This window comes from Acomys minous (genome assembly GCF_964271855.1).
Source record: "Acomys minous genome assembly, chromosome: 4".
Taxonomy (NCBI): Eukaryota; Metazoa; Chordata; class Mammalia; order Rodentia; family Muridae; genus Acomys; species Acomys minous.
In genome coordinates, this window is record NC_140486.1 from 23520065 (window position 1) to 23533671 (window position 13607).

Consider the following 13607-nt stretch of genomic DNA (forward strand, 5'->3'; position numbering starts at 1 on the left):
GCATATGTTCCACATACATACATGTTGACAAAACAAAACAGAAAACAAAAATAAAAACGAATGTGCTAAAATCACAAGGTGACTTTAACATAATTAAAAGCGTGTCTACAGAGAAAAGGGAATATCAGTTATTGATACCGATTTTTAAAACATTTAATTGTGTGTACATATGTACATGTGCACTTGTGTGCTGCCACGATACATGTGTGGGGTTTAGAGAACAATTTAAAGAAATTGCTTCTCTCCTCCTACAGTGTGGATCCCAGCTATCAGTTAAGCTCAGGTTGCCAGCCTCAGCAGCGAGCACTTTTGCTCCGTGAGTCATCTTGCTGCCCCTAATACATATGTTTGTCACTAGTTGCACTTTCTCTCTTTCTCCGTTTCCTTCAGCTCGTGGACTTCAGCTGGAACACATTTGCTGATGGAAAGCTTGCGTTCTACGACCATTATCTGATTGAGCAAATCCAGTCAGGAAAAGAGCCAGAGGTGCGGCAGTTCTTCTTCTTGCTTTCCATTTGCCACACAGTCATGGTGGACAGAATTGACGGTGAGTGCTTCTCTGCAGGCCAGTTTTGGAGTTGGCAGGTGACTCATCTTATGCATCTGAAGTGTAACAAATGCCACGTCTATCACACACACTCAAGCAATGGCCCACTTGTGAGCCCCGACACTACATGTGTATAAAGGAACAAAGCATGTGACGGCTTATTATTTATTTTTTAAATTGTTTTATTTCATTTCGTTTGGGGTGGGGGGACTAGACTTGAAAAGTGCTTGCGTGCTAGACAAATGTTTCCTGAAGCTCCAGAAAAACTTACTTTTCAAAGTTGATGGCTGATTTAATTATCTTTCTGAAGGGGAATCACTTTGTAAATGAAATTCTGTTAAAAGATATGGCTGGTGGCCTGGTAAGATGGCTCAGCAGGTGAAGGCCTGTTGCCAAGCCTGACAACCTGAGCATCATTGCCAGGACCCACATAGCAGAAGAGAATGCTCACAAGTTGTTCTCTGGCCTCCATATGTGTATGGGAGCCATACACAACACACACACAACCACACACACACACACAGACACACACACACAGGAGAGAACTCTCACAAGTTGTTCTCTGACCTCCATATGTGTGGGGGAGCCATACACAACACACACACACACACATCCATATACCCACACTTTTTTTTTTTTGAGACACGGTTTCTCTGTGTAGCCTTGGCTGTTCTGGACTCACTGTATAGAGCCTTGAACTCATGGAGATCTGCCTGCCTCTGCCTCCTGAGTGCTGGGATTAAAGGCATGTGCCACCATGCCTGGCTATACACTTTTAAAATGGTTGACTACTGAATAAAATGACAAGTTTTTCGTTGTATAAATGTTCATTGGCAATGTGAATGGACTTTAAACTTAAGCATTATTTTTTTACAACTTTCTGACATCTGCTTTTGTTCTCCAGATTAAAATATTTGAAACTTGAATTAAATCAGCTAAAGCCTGTGTCTCTTTACCCATTTGATAGAACAAAATTAAAAGAGGATTTGTGAGTGCCCAGGAAGGATTTTAGGGGTTGTTGTTGTTGTTGTTGGGTTTTTTTTTTTGTTTGGTTTTGGGTTTTTTGCAGAATTCTTAATGCAGTTTGTGCACGCTTTATCAGAGGAAACCTGTCCAATGTCAGTGAAAACTAGTTATTGTATTATACGTGGACATAATTTCTCTAATTCTCTAGATAGCCAAATGCATTGTGGAAGAAGTAAAAGGAAAGCTTTTGGTGTGGCTCTTCACTCACCCACTTCACTCCGTTCTTTATTTCAGTCCCTACAGAGCCTCCTAATGAAGTCCCAAAACTTACTTTTCATATGTAGTGATACGAAACACTCCTGGGAAGGCACATTTGTAAAACCATCTCTCAGCAAGTTTAAAAAAAAAAAAAAGAAAGAAAGAAAGAAAGAAAGAAAAGGAAAAAGAAAAGCCTACTCTTCTCCAAGGATGAAACAAAGTTTAGTAAAGCAAAATAGCATAGTTCAGATGGGAAGGGCCTGGGGGAGGGGCTATTTGTGGCAGAGTCAGGAATAACAGAAGGGAAAAAAATTGCCAAAGCTGGGCTCAGTGTCTGGCTAGCCAAGCCAATCTGACTTTTCTAACAAGAATAAAATAGGATCATTTTAAGCACCCTTGTTCTCTTAGGTTTTGGTTCATTCAGTAGAATTCTTCCTTGAATGTGTGGTGATGATCTGGGAGTTAACTGAGCCCTCAGACAAACGTGCCTTAATTGTATAGTCTGTTTTCTTTCCTCTCTGCACTGATGGGTGGAGCCAGACATGAACTGGTCCCGGTTTAGTCCCCAGCCAGCCACCATTTTCCTCAGAGGTGCTCTACAAAGGGTGGATATTCAAGGTTCCTTCCGCCATAATGCTATGGCTACCTGTCCCTACCTTTGGCTGAGGCACAGGGCTGTACGTACCAAGCAATCTTTGCCCAGCAAATGACAAATAAAAGTCACTGAGAACCAAGACAGGCTGTATTTTGGGATACAGGCTGTTAGAGAGGAAAATGGGTTTGGTCCACGGGAGAGCTCTTTGGGAAGACTCTGCCTGCAAATATTTGTGATAAACAGATTCAGATGTAGAAAGCAACAGGGACCTTCCCTAGGTCAGCCAGCAGGGGTCAGCTCAGTGTAGCCCTTCTCCATAGGGCTGTCTTTTTTGGTGACCTTGTGTGTCTCTTTCATGAAGCTAGTGGAAGGTAGGAATATAGCCATGTGTGTGTGTGTGTGTGAGAGAGAGAGAGAGAGAGAGAGAGAGAGAGAGAGAGAGAGAGAGAGAGAGAGAGAGAGAGAGAGAGAGAGAGAGAGAGAGAGAGAGAGAGAGAGTTGATTGGAAGAGGTAAGAGGATAAAGAGAATATAAATGTAGTACCCACAGAGACCAGAAGAGGGCACTAGATCCCCTAGAGCTTGTGTGACAGATAGTTGTGAGCCACCTGATGTGGGTGTCAGGATCTGAACTCAGTTCTGTAAGAGCAAGTAGTGGCTGGAGCAATCTCTCCACCCCGACATGTTTGTTTTTATTGTGACAGCATCCTAAACCAAAAATGGGTCTGTTAAGAAAAGCTCTTCCAAAGTTCTGAGTTCAATTCCCAGCAGCCACATGGTGGTTCACAACCATCTATAATGAGATCTGGTGCCCTCTTCTGGCATATAGGTGTACATGTAGGCAAAACACTGTGTACATAAATAAATAATCTAAAAAGAAAGAAAGAAAGAAAAGCTTTGGGGTTGCCTCTAGGAGTACAATCAAAGTAAGTTTTCTTCAGAGGAGTGTTCAGAGGAGTTCTCCTGCGGATATAAAACTGATGGGGTCTCAGGTGTTCTTCCACGTCTGTGATTCCACAACTGGGGCACTTTTCCATTAATAACCAAAACATCGAGGTTTGGCTGCAGTTAGGATTGCCCAACCGTGGAGACTCTTACCACCTTTCATTATTTTGTTTCCTTTCCCTGTCAATATTATGGAAGATATTTATGCCCCAGCTAAGTGAAAATGTTGAAGGACGATGCTTTGTTCTCAGTGTGGCTTGCACAGTGCTGGGTAAACACGCAGCGGTGGCATTTGTGTCTCTGAAGAGTGTCTGGATGTAGGCAAGCACGCCGTGACTTCTAGAAAAACAGTCTATAACGCCACCTCTAATTACTAATTGGAAAGTCATTAGTCCTGGCAGAAGCAGGGACAGTTCCAGCCATTCCGGGGGCTGAGGACAGAGGACGGCATGAGCTGAAGACCAGCTTGACCACCCCCCATACACACACACACACACACATGCACACACACAGGCACACACACATAGACACACACACACATGCACACAGGCACACGCACAGGCACACACACAGGCACATACACACAAACACACACATGCATACACACAGACACACACACACACATGCATACACACACATGCACACAGGCACATGCACATGCATACACACATGCACACACACACACACACACACACACACACACATTCCAAGAGTAAAAGAAACAAAAACAGAACAAAAATGCTGACTTGATTGGAATGGATTCTCTGAGCCAATAAGAAGGGGTTCCATCCACAGCTGCCTGCCCTGGAACATCCTACCCTACTAGGTAGACTAAAGGGAAACACTCTGCCACTGCACCTGTGCCCTGCATTCCGGTTGGAGAACTAAATGCCTTTTTCTGTAAAACTCTATCTGGCTGTGGAAGTGCTTTTCCTTCTATTTTGAGGCACATTAATTAGGGACAGGAAACAGAAACTCTATTCAAGATATATTTTTTCATCTTTTTAAAAGTATAACATACGACAAACACATATACATCACTGTACAGCTAAGTAAGTGGGTCCTTATATTGAACACCAAGGTTTATAAAATATATACATGTATATGGGCTTGCACACATACACACACGCACCACTTACACACACACACACACATTACTTACGTACATACTCAGCGATTATTACAATTTATTTATTTATTTATTTATTTATTTATTTATTTATTTGGTTTTCAGTGTTTGGAGACAGGGTTTCTCTGTGTATCCTTGGCTGTCCTGGAGTTACCCTGTAGACCAGGCTGGCTCTGAACTCACAGAGATCTGCCTGCCTCTGCCTCCTGAGTGCTGGGATTAAAGACGTGCGCCGCCACAGCCCGGCTTTACAATTTCATTTTTAAGAGCCAGAAATTTTGGAAATAAACAAAACACTCATGAGAAAAGAGAATAACATGTTTATGTTCACTAAAATAATATTTGTGAATAATCTTTAAAGGTATGCCAGCAGGCTCAAAATATGACATTAAAAAAAAATCAGATTGGAAATATTCACCTGTGTGGATAGTATGTTTGAATTAGAGGCATACTGAAGAGGCCTGAGGGGACAGTGAAATGTTAGCTGTCTCTTCTAGTTTGTGAAATGGTGGAATTTTGACAAACACGCACACATGCGCGCGCACACACACACACACACTCACACTCGCTCTTTTAAGCACTTTTATTTGCAATTTCTATCACCACTTTCAGTTCTGAAGGAGACATAAACCCTTCAGAGCCCCTGACATGTTCTCTCTGCTGTGTGCTGGGCCCAGTAGTGTGAGGACCCCCGGGTGCACATGGAGCCCAGGCATGACTGCCAAGCTGAGTCCCACAGATCTTCTGACATTTCTCTTGCTTCCCTCCTCAGGTCAGATCAACTACCAGGCGGCCTCTCCTGATGAAGGCGCCCTGGTAAACGCTGCCAGGAACTTTGGCTTTGCCTTCCTCGCCAGGACACAGAACACCATCACTGTCAGTGAGCTGGGCACAGAAAGGACCTACAATGTGCTTGCCATTTTGGACTTCAACAGCGACCGGAAGCGGATGTCTATCATCGGTGGGTCTCTACCTCAGGCTCTATGAATTCTTCAACTCTATGTGCTTTTTGCTCAAGTAAAAGAGAGTGTGAACGGACACACGACTTCTCAAAGGTGTCCATGTACTGAAACTGGGTTTTCTCTGCCCTTCATTTGCCACCACTCATGAGGACACTGTGACCTTCCTAAATCCTACAAATGCTGCTCTGTTCTCTAGCCGTAAGGCCTCAAGCTGCTGCGTCTGTCGTGGCCGGAGCAGCACACCCAACACCACTGTCGCAGACCTATTTTCCTTTACTTTGAGTCACCTCTCAGCACTTCTCTGCTTAAGACCAGGGAAAGGGAGGCCTTAGCAGGAAAGCTGTGTCCATGAACCCCTGCTTCCAGTCTAGGCTCCCAACGAACCACCAGATGGAGATATTCGGATTCTATATTTGGATTTCTTTTTCTAAGTTATTTGAAGTAATTCCCAACCCACAAGGCTGCTGGGTAGTACTTTTGTGTATTCTTTCATATCTACCAGTTTTTAACTTTGTCTACAGTTTGTCAGTTTGATTATAGAAAAGGGTAACTATCTTCTGAACTACTTGAAAGTAAATTACAGGTCCAGTACTCTTTTCTTTCCCATATATACGTCAGAGGTATTCCTTACCAACAGGAACCGTAGATGTATGTGAGGGGTCAGCATCAGAAACTTGCGCTGACACAGCATTATGCCCTGCACTCTAGGGTGCTGACCTACAGACATTTTCAGATCTTACCAGGAACTCTTTCCGGTGTTCTGGTCTTTGTCTCCGCCTTCTTCCTTCCATTCGCTTGAGTTTTGGTCTCAGATACCAAACAGTGAATTAATAATCATGATTCTGACTTAAAAACTGTTCCTCGCTCTTTCTTGGATCTTTCATATATTGGCATTTTTCAAAACACAAAGGCCAAGTTTGCTATAGAACATCCCTTTTTGGAACTTTTTTTTTCCCTGTCCCTTAATGCTTATACCCTGGTCACACGTTGTTGGGCCCTACCTAGGCTGCCTTGTGTGGATTCCGTGGGAGAGGATTCACTTAGCCCTGCTGAAACTTGAGATGCTGGGGGGGGGGTTGGTACCCCTTGGGGGCCTCCCCTTCTCTGAGAAGGACAAGGGGGTGGGGGGAGGGGAGAGTGAGGGTGAGACTAGAGGGAGAGGAAGAAGGAGTCTGGGATCAGGTTGTAAAGTGATTAAATAAATGAATGAATAAAAAATACTTCTTAAAAAAAAGAAAAAGGATAATTTAAAAGGGGGGAAAGACGTGTCTGTGAATGTTCCCACTGTGATACTGAATTCTTTTTTTTTTGTTTGTTTGTTTTTGTTTTTGTTTTTGTTTTGTTTTTCAAGACAGGGTTTCTCTATGTATCCTAGGCTGTCCTGGACTCACTTTGTAAACCAGGCTGGCCTCGAACTCACAGCGATCTGCCTGCCTCTGCCTCCCAAGTGCTGGGATTAAAGGCATGTGCCACCACGCCTGGCCGATACTGAATTCTTAATGATATAGTTTATCCAATACTTTCTAGGGGTCTAACTGTCATGGATCATGCCTGGCACCTACTTCAGAGAACTTAAAATCTAGGTAGTAATGGGCCGTATTCTGTGATTATGTTGTTGTACAGACTGAACAGTGTATGAAAGTGGTAACAGGAGCCCTGCTAAAAGGCAGTAACTGGTATGAGCTCAAAGACAGGAAAGAAAGATTCCTATTGGCTAGTGTGGACAAAGAAAACTCTATGGAGGCCATCAGCTCTCACAAGACATTGCACCTGGTATGGAGCCTATAAATGCTCATTGAAGGATCTAGAAAACCGAACTGGCCTGGAATGAATGAAGTTAAAATCTATTTCACTGCTGCATTAGTAGCCTGCCAGCTTTGTTGAGGGCAGCAGTTCAATTCACATGACAAATGTGGCTTGTTTGTTTGTTTTGTTTGTTTGTTTGTATTAAGAAACAAAACATAACTTTATTGTTGCTTTTCCTTCCCTTGCTCCCAGTAAGAACCCCAGAAGGTAGTATCAGGCTGTACTGTAAAGGTGCTGACACCGTAATTTATGAACGACTCCATCGGATGAATCCTATGAGGCAAGAAACTCAGGATGCCCTGGATGTAAGGCTCGCTTTTGCTCTGTTTGTTTGTTTGTTTGTTTGTTGAGACAGGGTTTCTCTATGGATCCAGCTGTCCTAGAGCTCGCTCTGTAGACCAGGCTGGCCTCAAACTCAGAGATCTGCCTGCCTCTGTCTGGGATTAAAGGCACACAACACCCCCACCACCCACCCACCCACCCACCCACCCCTGGCACCTGGCTTTTACTCTTTCTGCTAGAAATTCCACTCTTACTTTCTGGGCCTGTCTTTCCAACCTCGTGAGAATTATGCTCATGGTTAGTTAACTCTCACCTCGCTTTCGTGTCATGGGCTGGAAACACCAAAGTAGGAACATAACGGGCAGTAGCTTTGCTCTTGCTGCCAATGTCCCAGAAATTGATGGTGACGGCCTTTCTTAGCCTCCGAGTCTGCAGGGCTGATGCGAGGGGGTCGTAGCTCTTCCGGGGACTTTAAGCAAGGAGCAGCTGCCCTGAGCTGTAGACTTGATATCTCTGTGGTCACCAAGAGTTTTACTGAATTCTAGGTACAGAGCGAAGGGAAGAAAGCATTTCTGTATAGCAGAGTCTTGGGTCACTGAGTTCTGACACCTCTGCTGTAACCTATGTAGTCCATAGCTACAAAGCATTGTCTTAGGGAGCTACATGCTTATTTCCTCCTGAGCTGCTAGACTGTGTCTGAAACTTGTGCTTTGGGAACTTTCCACCAAGTCTCCTTTAGGTTTGTCTGATGATGGTGGTGAGATCCTCAGGAGATCCCTTAGAACTGAGTCCCTTTCCTGCCTTCTTATCAATCTTGTGTCTTTGGGTTGCATACTTACTGTGCTATGTGGATCACCAGTCTCCATGGGAAAAGTGAGGGGGAAAGTGCTGCTGTGACAGAGTTGCAAGAGAAAGCCCGCTGCCTCGTTTCCTGTAGTAAGTAGGTTCTTAGGAAATGGTTATTTCTGTCCCCAAAGTCCTTCAGAGAGAAGCCTAATAACCCTGTTATTTACCGAGTGGGGGTCACCCTTTCAGATTGCGCCCTGACACACATTGACAACGAATGCGTTCTCATGAGAATGAGAACAGTGTCAGTGAGTAGGATCAACTCAATGAGGACCCTCCCAAAGAATCTTGGGAAGTCAGCCAGTGGTTGGGGCTGTTCTGTCGTCTCAGCTACAGCAGATGGGACGTGGACCTTACTGGTTCAGACAGAAGCTGTGTGAACGTGTTCAGCATGGGACGTTTTTCCAGATACCCTTCTCTTTAATGCCTGATTTAGTTTGACAGCAGCTTGCCAGTTTTAGAATTGGTTTTGTTATCAGTGTTAGGCTGAGAATTCGTAGTTGATCAGACTTGAGACACAGTTTGAGGGAAGCACTTCTGAATGGGCCACGTCTCTGTGTACACCACACTCTTTGTTATTTTATTAGTCAGTAAGAGCAAAGGGTTTTGTTTATTCCTAGGACTTGATTTAAAAGAATGGCAGCTGTTTGTTTGCTTCATCTAATTTGGGTTCTAGGAATATAATATATAGGACCCCTGAGATGCTTAGAAGAAAAAAATTGACTAGAATGCCGTTTAGTTTCACTATACAATCCTTCATAGCTCATGGACTCTTTTTAAATTCTCTTAATACAATACTTCAAAGTAAGGTTTCACAATTAATCTACATAAAAATAGATCAAGAATGGTTTATTTGGGCCCTATGAGATGGTTCAGCAGGAAAAGGCCCTTGGCTCCGAGCTGGATGGGACCTACACATGGGTGCCATGGCATGTATGTATGCATGTGTGTACTCATACGTGCGTGCGCGCGTGCGCGCGCGCACACACACACACACACACACACACACACACACACACACCACACACCACACACACAAAGAGTAAATGTAGTTTTTTAAATGATTTTTTTTTTTAAAAATAACTATTCTTTGCATGGGTGGGTTTTGTCTTTTAAATAAAACAGATCTTTGCAAGTGAAACTCTCCGGACCCTGTGCCTGTGCTACAAGGAAATTGAAGAAAAAGAATTTGCAGAATGGAACAAGAAGTTTACCGCTGCCAGTGTGGCCTCAACCAACAGGGACGAAGCTTTGGATAAAGTGTATGAGGAGATTGAAAAAGACTTGATTGTGAGTTCAACCCTAATAACCTTCTCCTTGCATTCTGAACACATTTACATTTTTATTTTATTGTGTCATCGATATTGTGGTTTAGAGATAGTTCTCTGATGTGTACAGTTGATACAAACAGCTACATCACTTGATTTTTCTTGTTCAGCAAACAGAAAAAAATTGATATCACAGAACAGAAACCAAAAGAGAAAACTTTTTTTTTTTTTTGAGGCAGGCTTCCTGCTACACTGCCCTGGCTGGCCTAGCACTCACATGTGGTTCGGAGTAGCCTTGAACTCATAGCAGTTCAAAGAAATTTCATTTGATAGTTAAATGGCAACAAACTAGTAGTTAGTAGTTTTATTAAGAGACGTACTAAAGCAATTTAAATTATGGAAGTTTATAACAAAACAAAATGTTTCAAGTATACATGGTTTTCTTGAATTTTTAAAGATTTATTTATATATGTCTATGAATGCTCTATTTACATGTATACCTACCTGCAAGACAGAAGAGGGTATCAAATTCCATTAGAGATGGTTGTGAGCCACCATGTGGTTGCTGGGAATTGAACTCAGACCTCTGGAAGAGCAGCCATTGCTCTTAACCGCTGAGCCATCTCTCCAGCCCCAGTTTTCTTGAATTTATATTAATGGGAGATAAGCAACGAAAAGATGCCGCCTTTAGCTTAGCAGGCCTGTGTTTGTACAGCCTCAAAATGCAATGAGCCTCCTACTTCTGCCTCTTTAGTGCTAGACTTTCAGGGTAAGGGCCCATACAGTCTGTGTCTAGACTTGCCCTTTCTGCCTTGGTGAATTAAATCCTTTAAGAAGCACATTTTTGGATACTTTGGTTTGAGGCAAGTATGCAATGTCCCAGCTCTTGATGACAGTACCAGCCATTGCCATCAGCGCACCATCAGCTTGTATGATTAGCTCCTCTTCTTAGAAGCTGGCAAACTGCACTTGAAGACACTTTCTATATGCTCATTTAAAAGAAAAATATCTATTCCAGCTCTTGGGAGCTACTGCTATTGAAGACAAGCTACAGGATGGAGTTCCAGAAACCATTTCAAAACTTGCAAAAGCTGACATTAAGATCTGGGTGCTTACAGGAGACAAAAAGGGTAATTCATCATTGGGGGTGGGGAATGGCATCTGCTCAGTCACGGTTTTTAGAGTTATTTCCTTTCCCTGAGATGACCTTTGTAGACACCCTACCCTGTGAGAATGGAGGCATGCCCTCACCTTAAACCCCCCCTCCCTGGTCCAGCCCACCCTGACCACATGCTTCCTTCAGCAGCAGAGGTTGCTTCCTAGGACTTAAGCCTGGTTTTGTCTCATCTCTCTAACCAGAGGGTGAGCTCCTCTTCTGGAAAGGCCACGCCTGCTGGCCTTCCCCCCCCCCCACCCCCATCTTTCCACCGCTACAACAGTTTTGGTTTTCCTGCCCTGTCTCATGTCTTGAAAATTATTTAACAAACATTTTATATGCCAGGAAATTGTTTAGCATTTAAACTTAGAGCTGAACGGGTCATTGTTCAGAGTTGATGCCTTATCCTCCAAGTCTTTCTCTGAAGATTGCGGTCTCTTGCTCCAACCCTCTCCCAAGAGAAGCACAGCCCTAGCTTTTTACAAATACCTAATGGATGCTAATGGAAAGAAGAAAAGGAGGCCTTAAACAGCCATCCTCGCCCCAACCCTTAATATCAAGCCGCAGGATATAGTATTTAATATTTTACTGAACACTGCCTTATTATATATAACCATCTTCTGGGCTTAATGGCACAGTACATTTCATTTATTAAAAGTGTTTCAAATTAGACTCTGACTTATTTTATTACAGAGAAAATGTTTTCTTTTTTTATGTGTTTTTTATGCATGGCTACATAAAAACAGTATCTTTGGTTCAACGTAGCTATGATCATGAGTCGAAATGTTATCAGGAATTACCCTCAAATGCTTGAAACCTGAAACTCTTTGAGCCCTGGCCTCATAATATACAGGTCATGGTCAAAGTGCATGTGATTTGTATAAAGTTGTAAAAGTAATTTGTATAAAATTGCCCTTAGGCTGTACATGTAAGGTTTGTCTGGAATACACGGATTACATGTTTAGACTTGCACACACTCCAAAGTCCAAATCTCAAACACTCCTGGTCCCAAGCCTTTCAGATAAGGGACACTCAACATGATTTAGATAAGTAGAAATAACACTTGACTTCATTTTAATCTGTTGTAGAAACTGCAGAAAACATAGGCTTTGCCTGTGAACTTCTGACAGAAGACACTACTATCTGCTATGGGGAGGACATAAAGTAAGTACCCACTGTGGAAGGTCATAAATTAAGTACCTGCTGTGGGTAGGTGTAAATTAAATATCTTCTTTGAGAGGACATAAGGCCTGTGGGGTGATAGGATATAATACTAGGGTATTTAATAAAACTTTTTTAAACTTATGTATATTTTAAATGTAGAAGTGCTCTGTCTGCATGTATACCTACATGCCAAAAGAGGGCACCAGGTCACATTACAGATCCACCATATGATTGCTGGTAATTGAACTCAGGACCTTTGGAAGAGCAGCCAGTGTTCTTAACCACTGAGCCATCTCACCAGCCCCATACTAGGGTTTTTGTTGTTGTTGTTGTTTGTTTACCAACGCCAAGACTAAATGCAGAAGGCAGAAAACCCAAAGAAACTGAAGCTAGACCCTGTCCTGTGTCTCTTTTTCCTGTTCAAATGAAACAGGCATCCCGTGTTACAGTGAGAGGCTCAGCAGGGACCCAGGGCCTTTAAGGAACCATTTTCTCTATTCCTTAGGAACCTCCTTTATTTGTCTACTGGGAAAAGGTGAACCAGAACTGGAAGTGCGGGTGTACGCAGCCACACCCAGCTTTCTGCATGGGGGTTGGGCATCCAAGCTTGGATCCTCATGCCCATATAACCCATCTCCCCAGCCCTTTATAGGGAACTTCATCTTTTGAAACAGGCATAACAGACAATAACATAACATAACAAACATAACATAACAGACATAACATAACAAAGTCGCAGAGTAAGTTTCAGTGAGTTATAGTGTGTGTGTGTGTGTGTGTGTGTGTGTGTGTGTGTGTGTGTGTGTGTGTGATTTATTTGTAGTCTCTAAGAGAGCATGCCTTGGCTTGTGCTGGAATATTCCTTAGCCCTAGTCAGTTGCAGCAGACCTGGAAAGGTATAATATAAAGGCACAATCTTGTTATAGGCTATAAGCATTTGCAATGCGTTTACTGACAGCTTAATTGTTCCATTTATTCCTCGAGCTTTTTCATCAGTCTTGTCTAATGGTACAAAGTGAAATTAAGCTGTTAATTCCCATCTGCTGTGTGTCCTAACCCAGTCAACTCTGTAAGTCATTTCAGAGTGTTAGGCAGTTTGCTAAGGTAGACAAAGCAGCCTTACAAACAGAAGCACGCAAACCATGCTTCTTTGAACTTGCAAGTTTTTTTTTAATGCCAATAAGCATGTTTACTTAAGTGGTTTTTTTTTTATTGCAAGCAATTTGGTTAAATACCATATGGCTTTATTTACTTTTTATACATGGGGTGCTTAATACTTTTTCCATCTCCTTTTTGAAAGTGTCAGATTGGGTCTAAGCCGAACTAAACAGCAGTTTCATATTTTATGATCAGCCAACTTCCCATTTATAGTGAGACGAGCCGTCTTTCTAGATGGTTCTTTGAAATGATGGTTCCCATCAAATAGTTTGAGTAGGCAACGTCGTGTATTGCTCTGCTGCAGTCTTGATGGCTTGTCATGGTACTCACTCGTTTTGAACTTGAAAATGAGAATGAAATTGATGTGGAAAGAAGTTTGTACCTAATCCTCTGGGCAGTGTTTCTGAAGTTTTTATTTTATTGATGATGATGACACATGGGTGCACATGCCATGGCATATAGGTGGATGGCAGAGGACAACTTAGTGGAGTCAGTTCTCTCCTTTCCACCTTTACATTTTATTTTG

General features: G+C 42.7%; 1 protein-coding gene across 2 annotated transcripts in view; it reads left to right on the forward strand.

The window, feature by feature from the left end:
- The window catches only part of ATP8B1 (ATPase phospholipid transporting 8B1), a 126016-nt gene that overhangs the window by 93034 nt on the left and 19375 nt on the right, over positions 1 to 13607 (forward strand). For both annotated transcript variants that reach the window (XM_084778004.1, XM_084778005.1), the window contains exons 15-20: positions 391 to 547; positions 5212 to 5400; positions 7400 to 7512; positions 9461 to 9625; positions 10622 to 10733; positions 11848 to 11923. In XM_084778004.1, coding sequence (XP_084634130.1) covers positions 391 to 547; positions 5212 to 5400; positions 7400 to 7512; positions 9461 to 9625; positions 10622 to 10733; positions 11848 to 11923 — 812 coding nt within the window. The remainder of the gene's footprint in view (positions 1 to 390; positions 548 to 5211; positions 5401 to 7399; positions 7513 to 9460; positions 9626 to 10621; positions 10734 to 11847; positions 11924 to 13607) is intronic.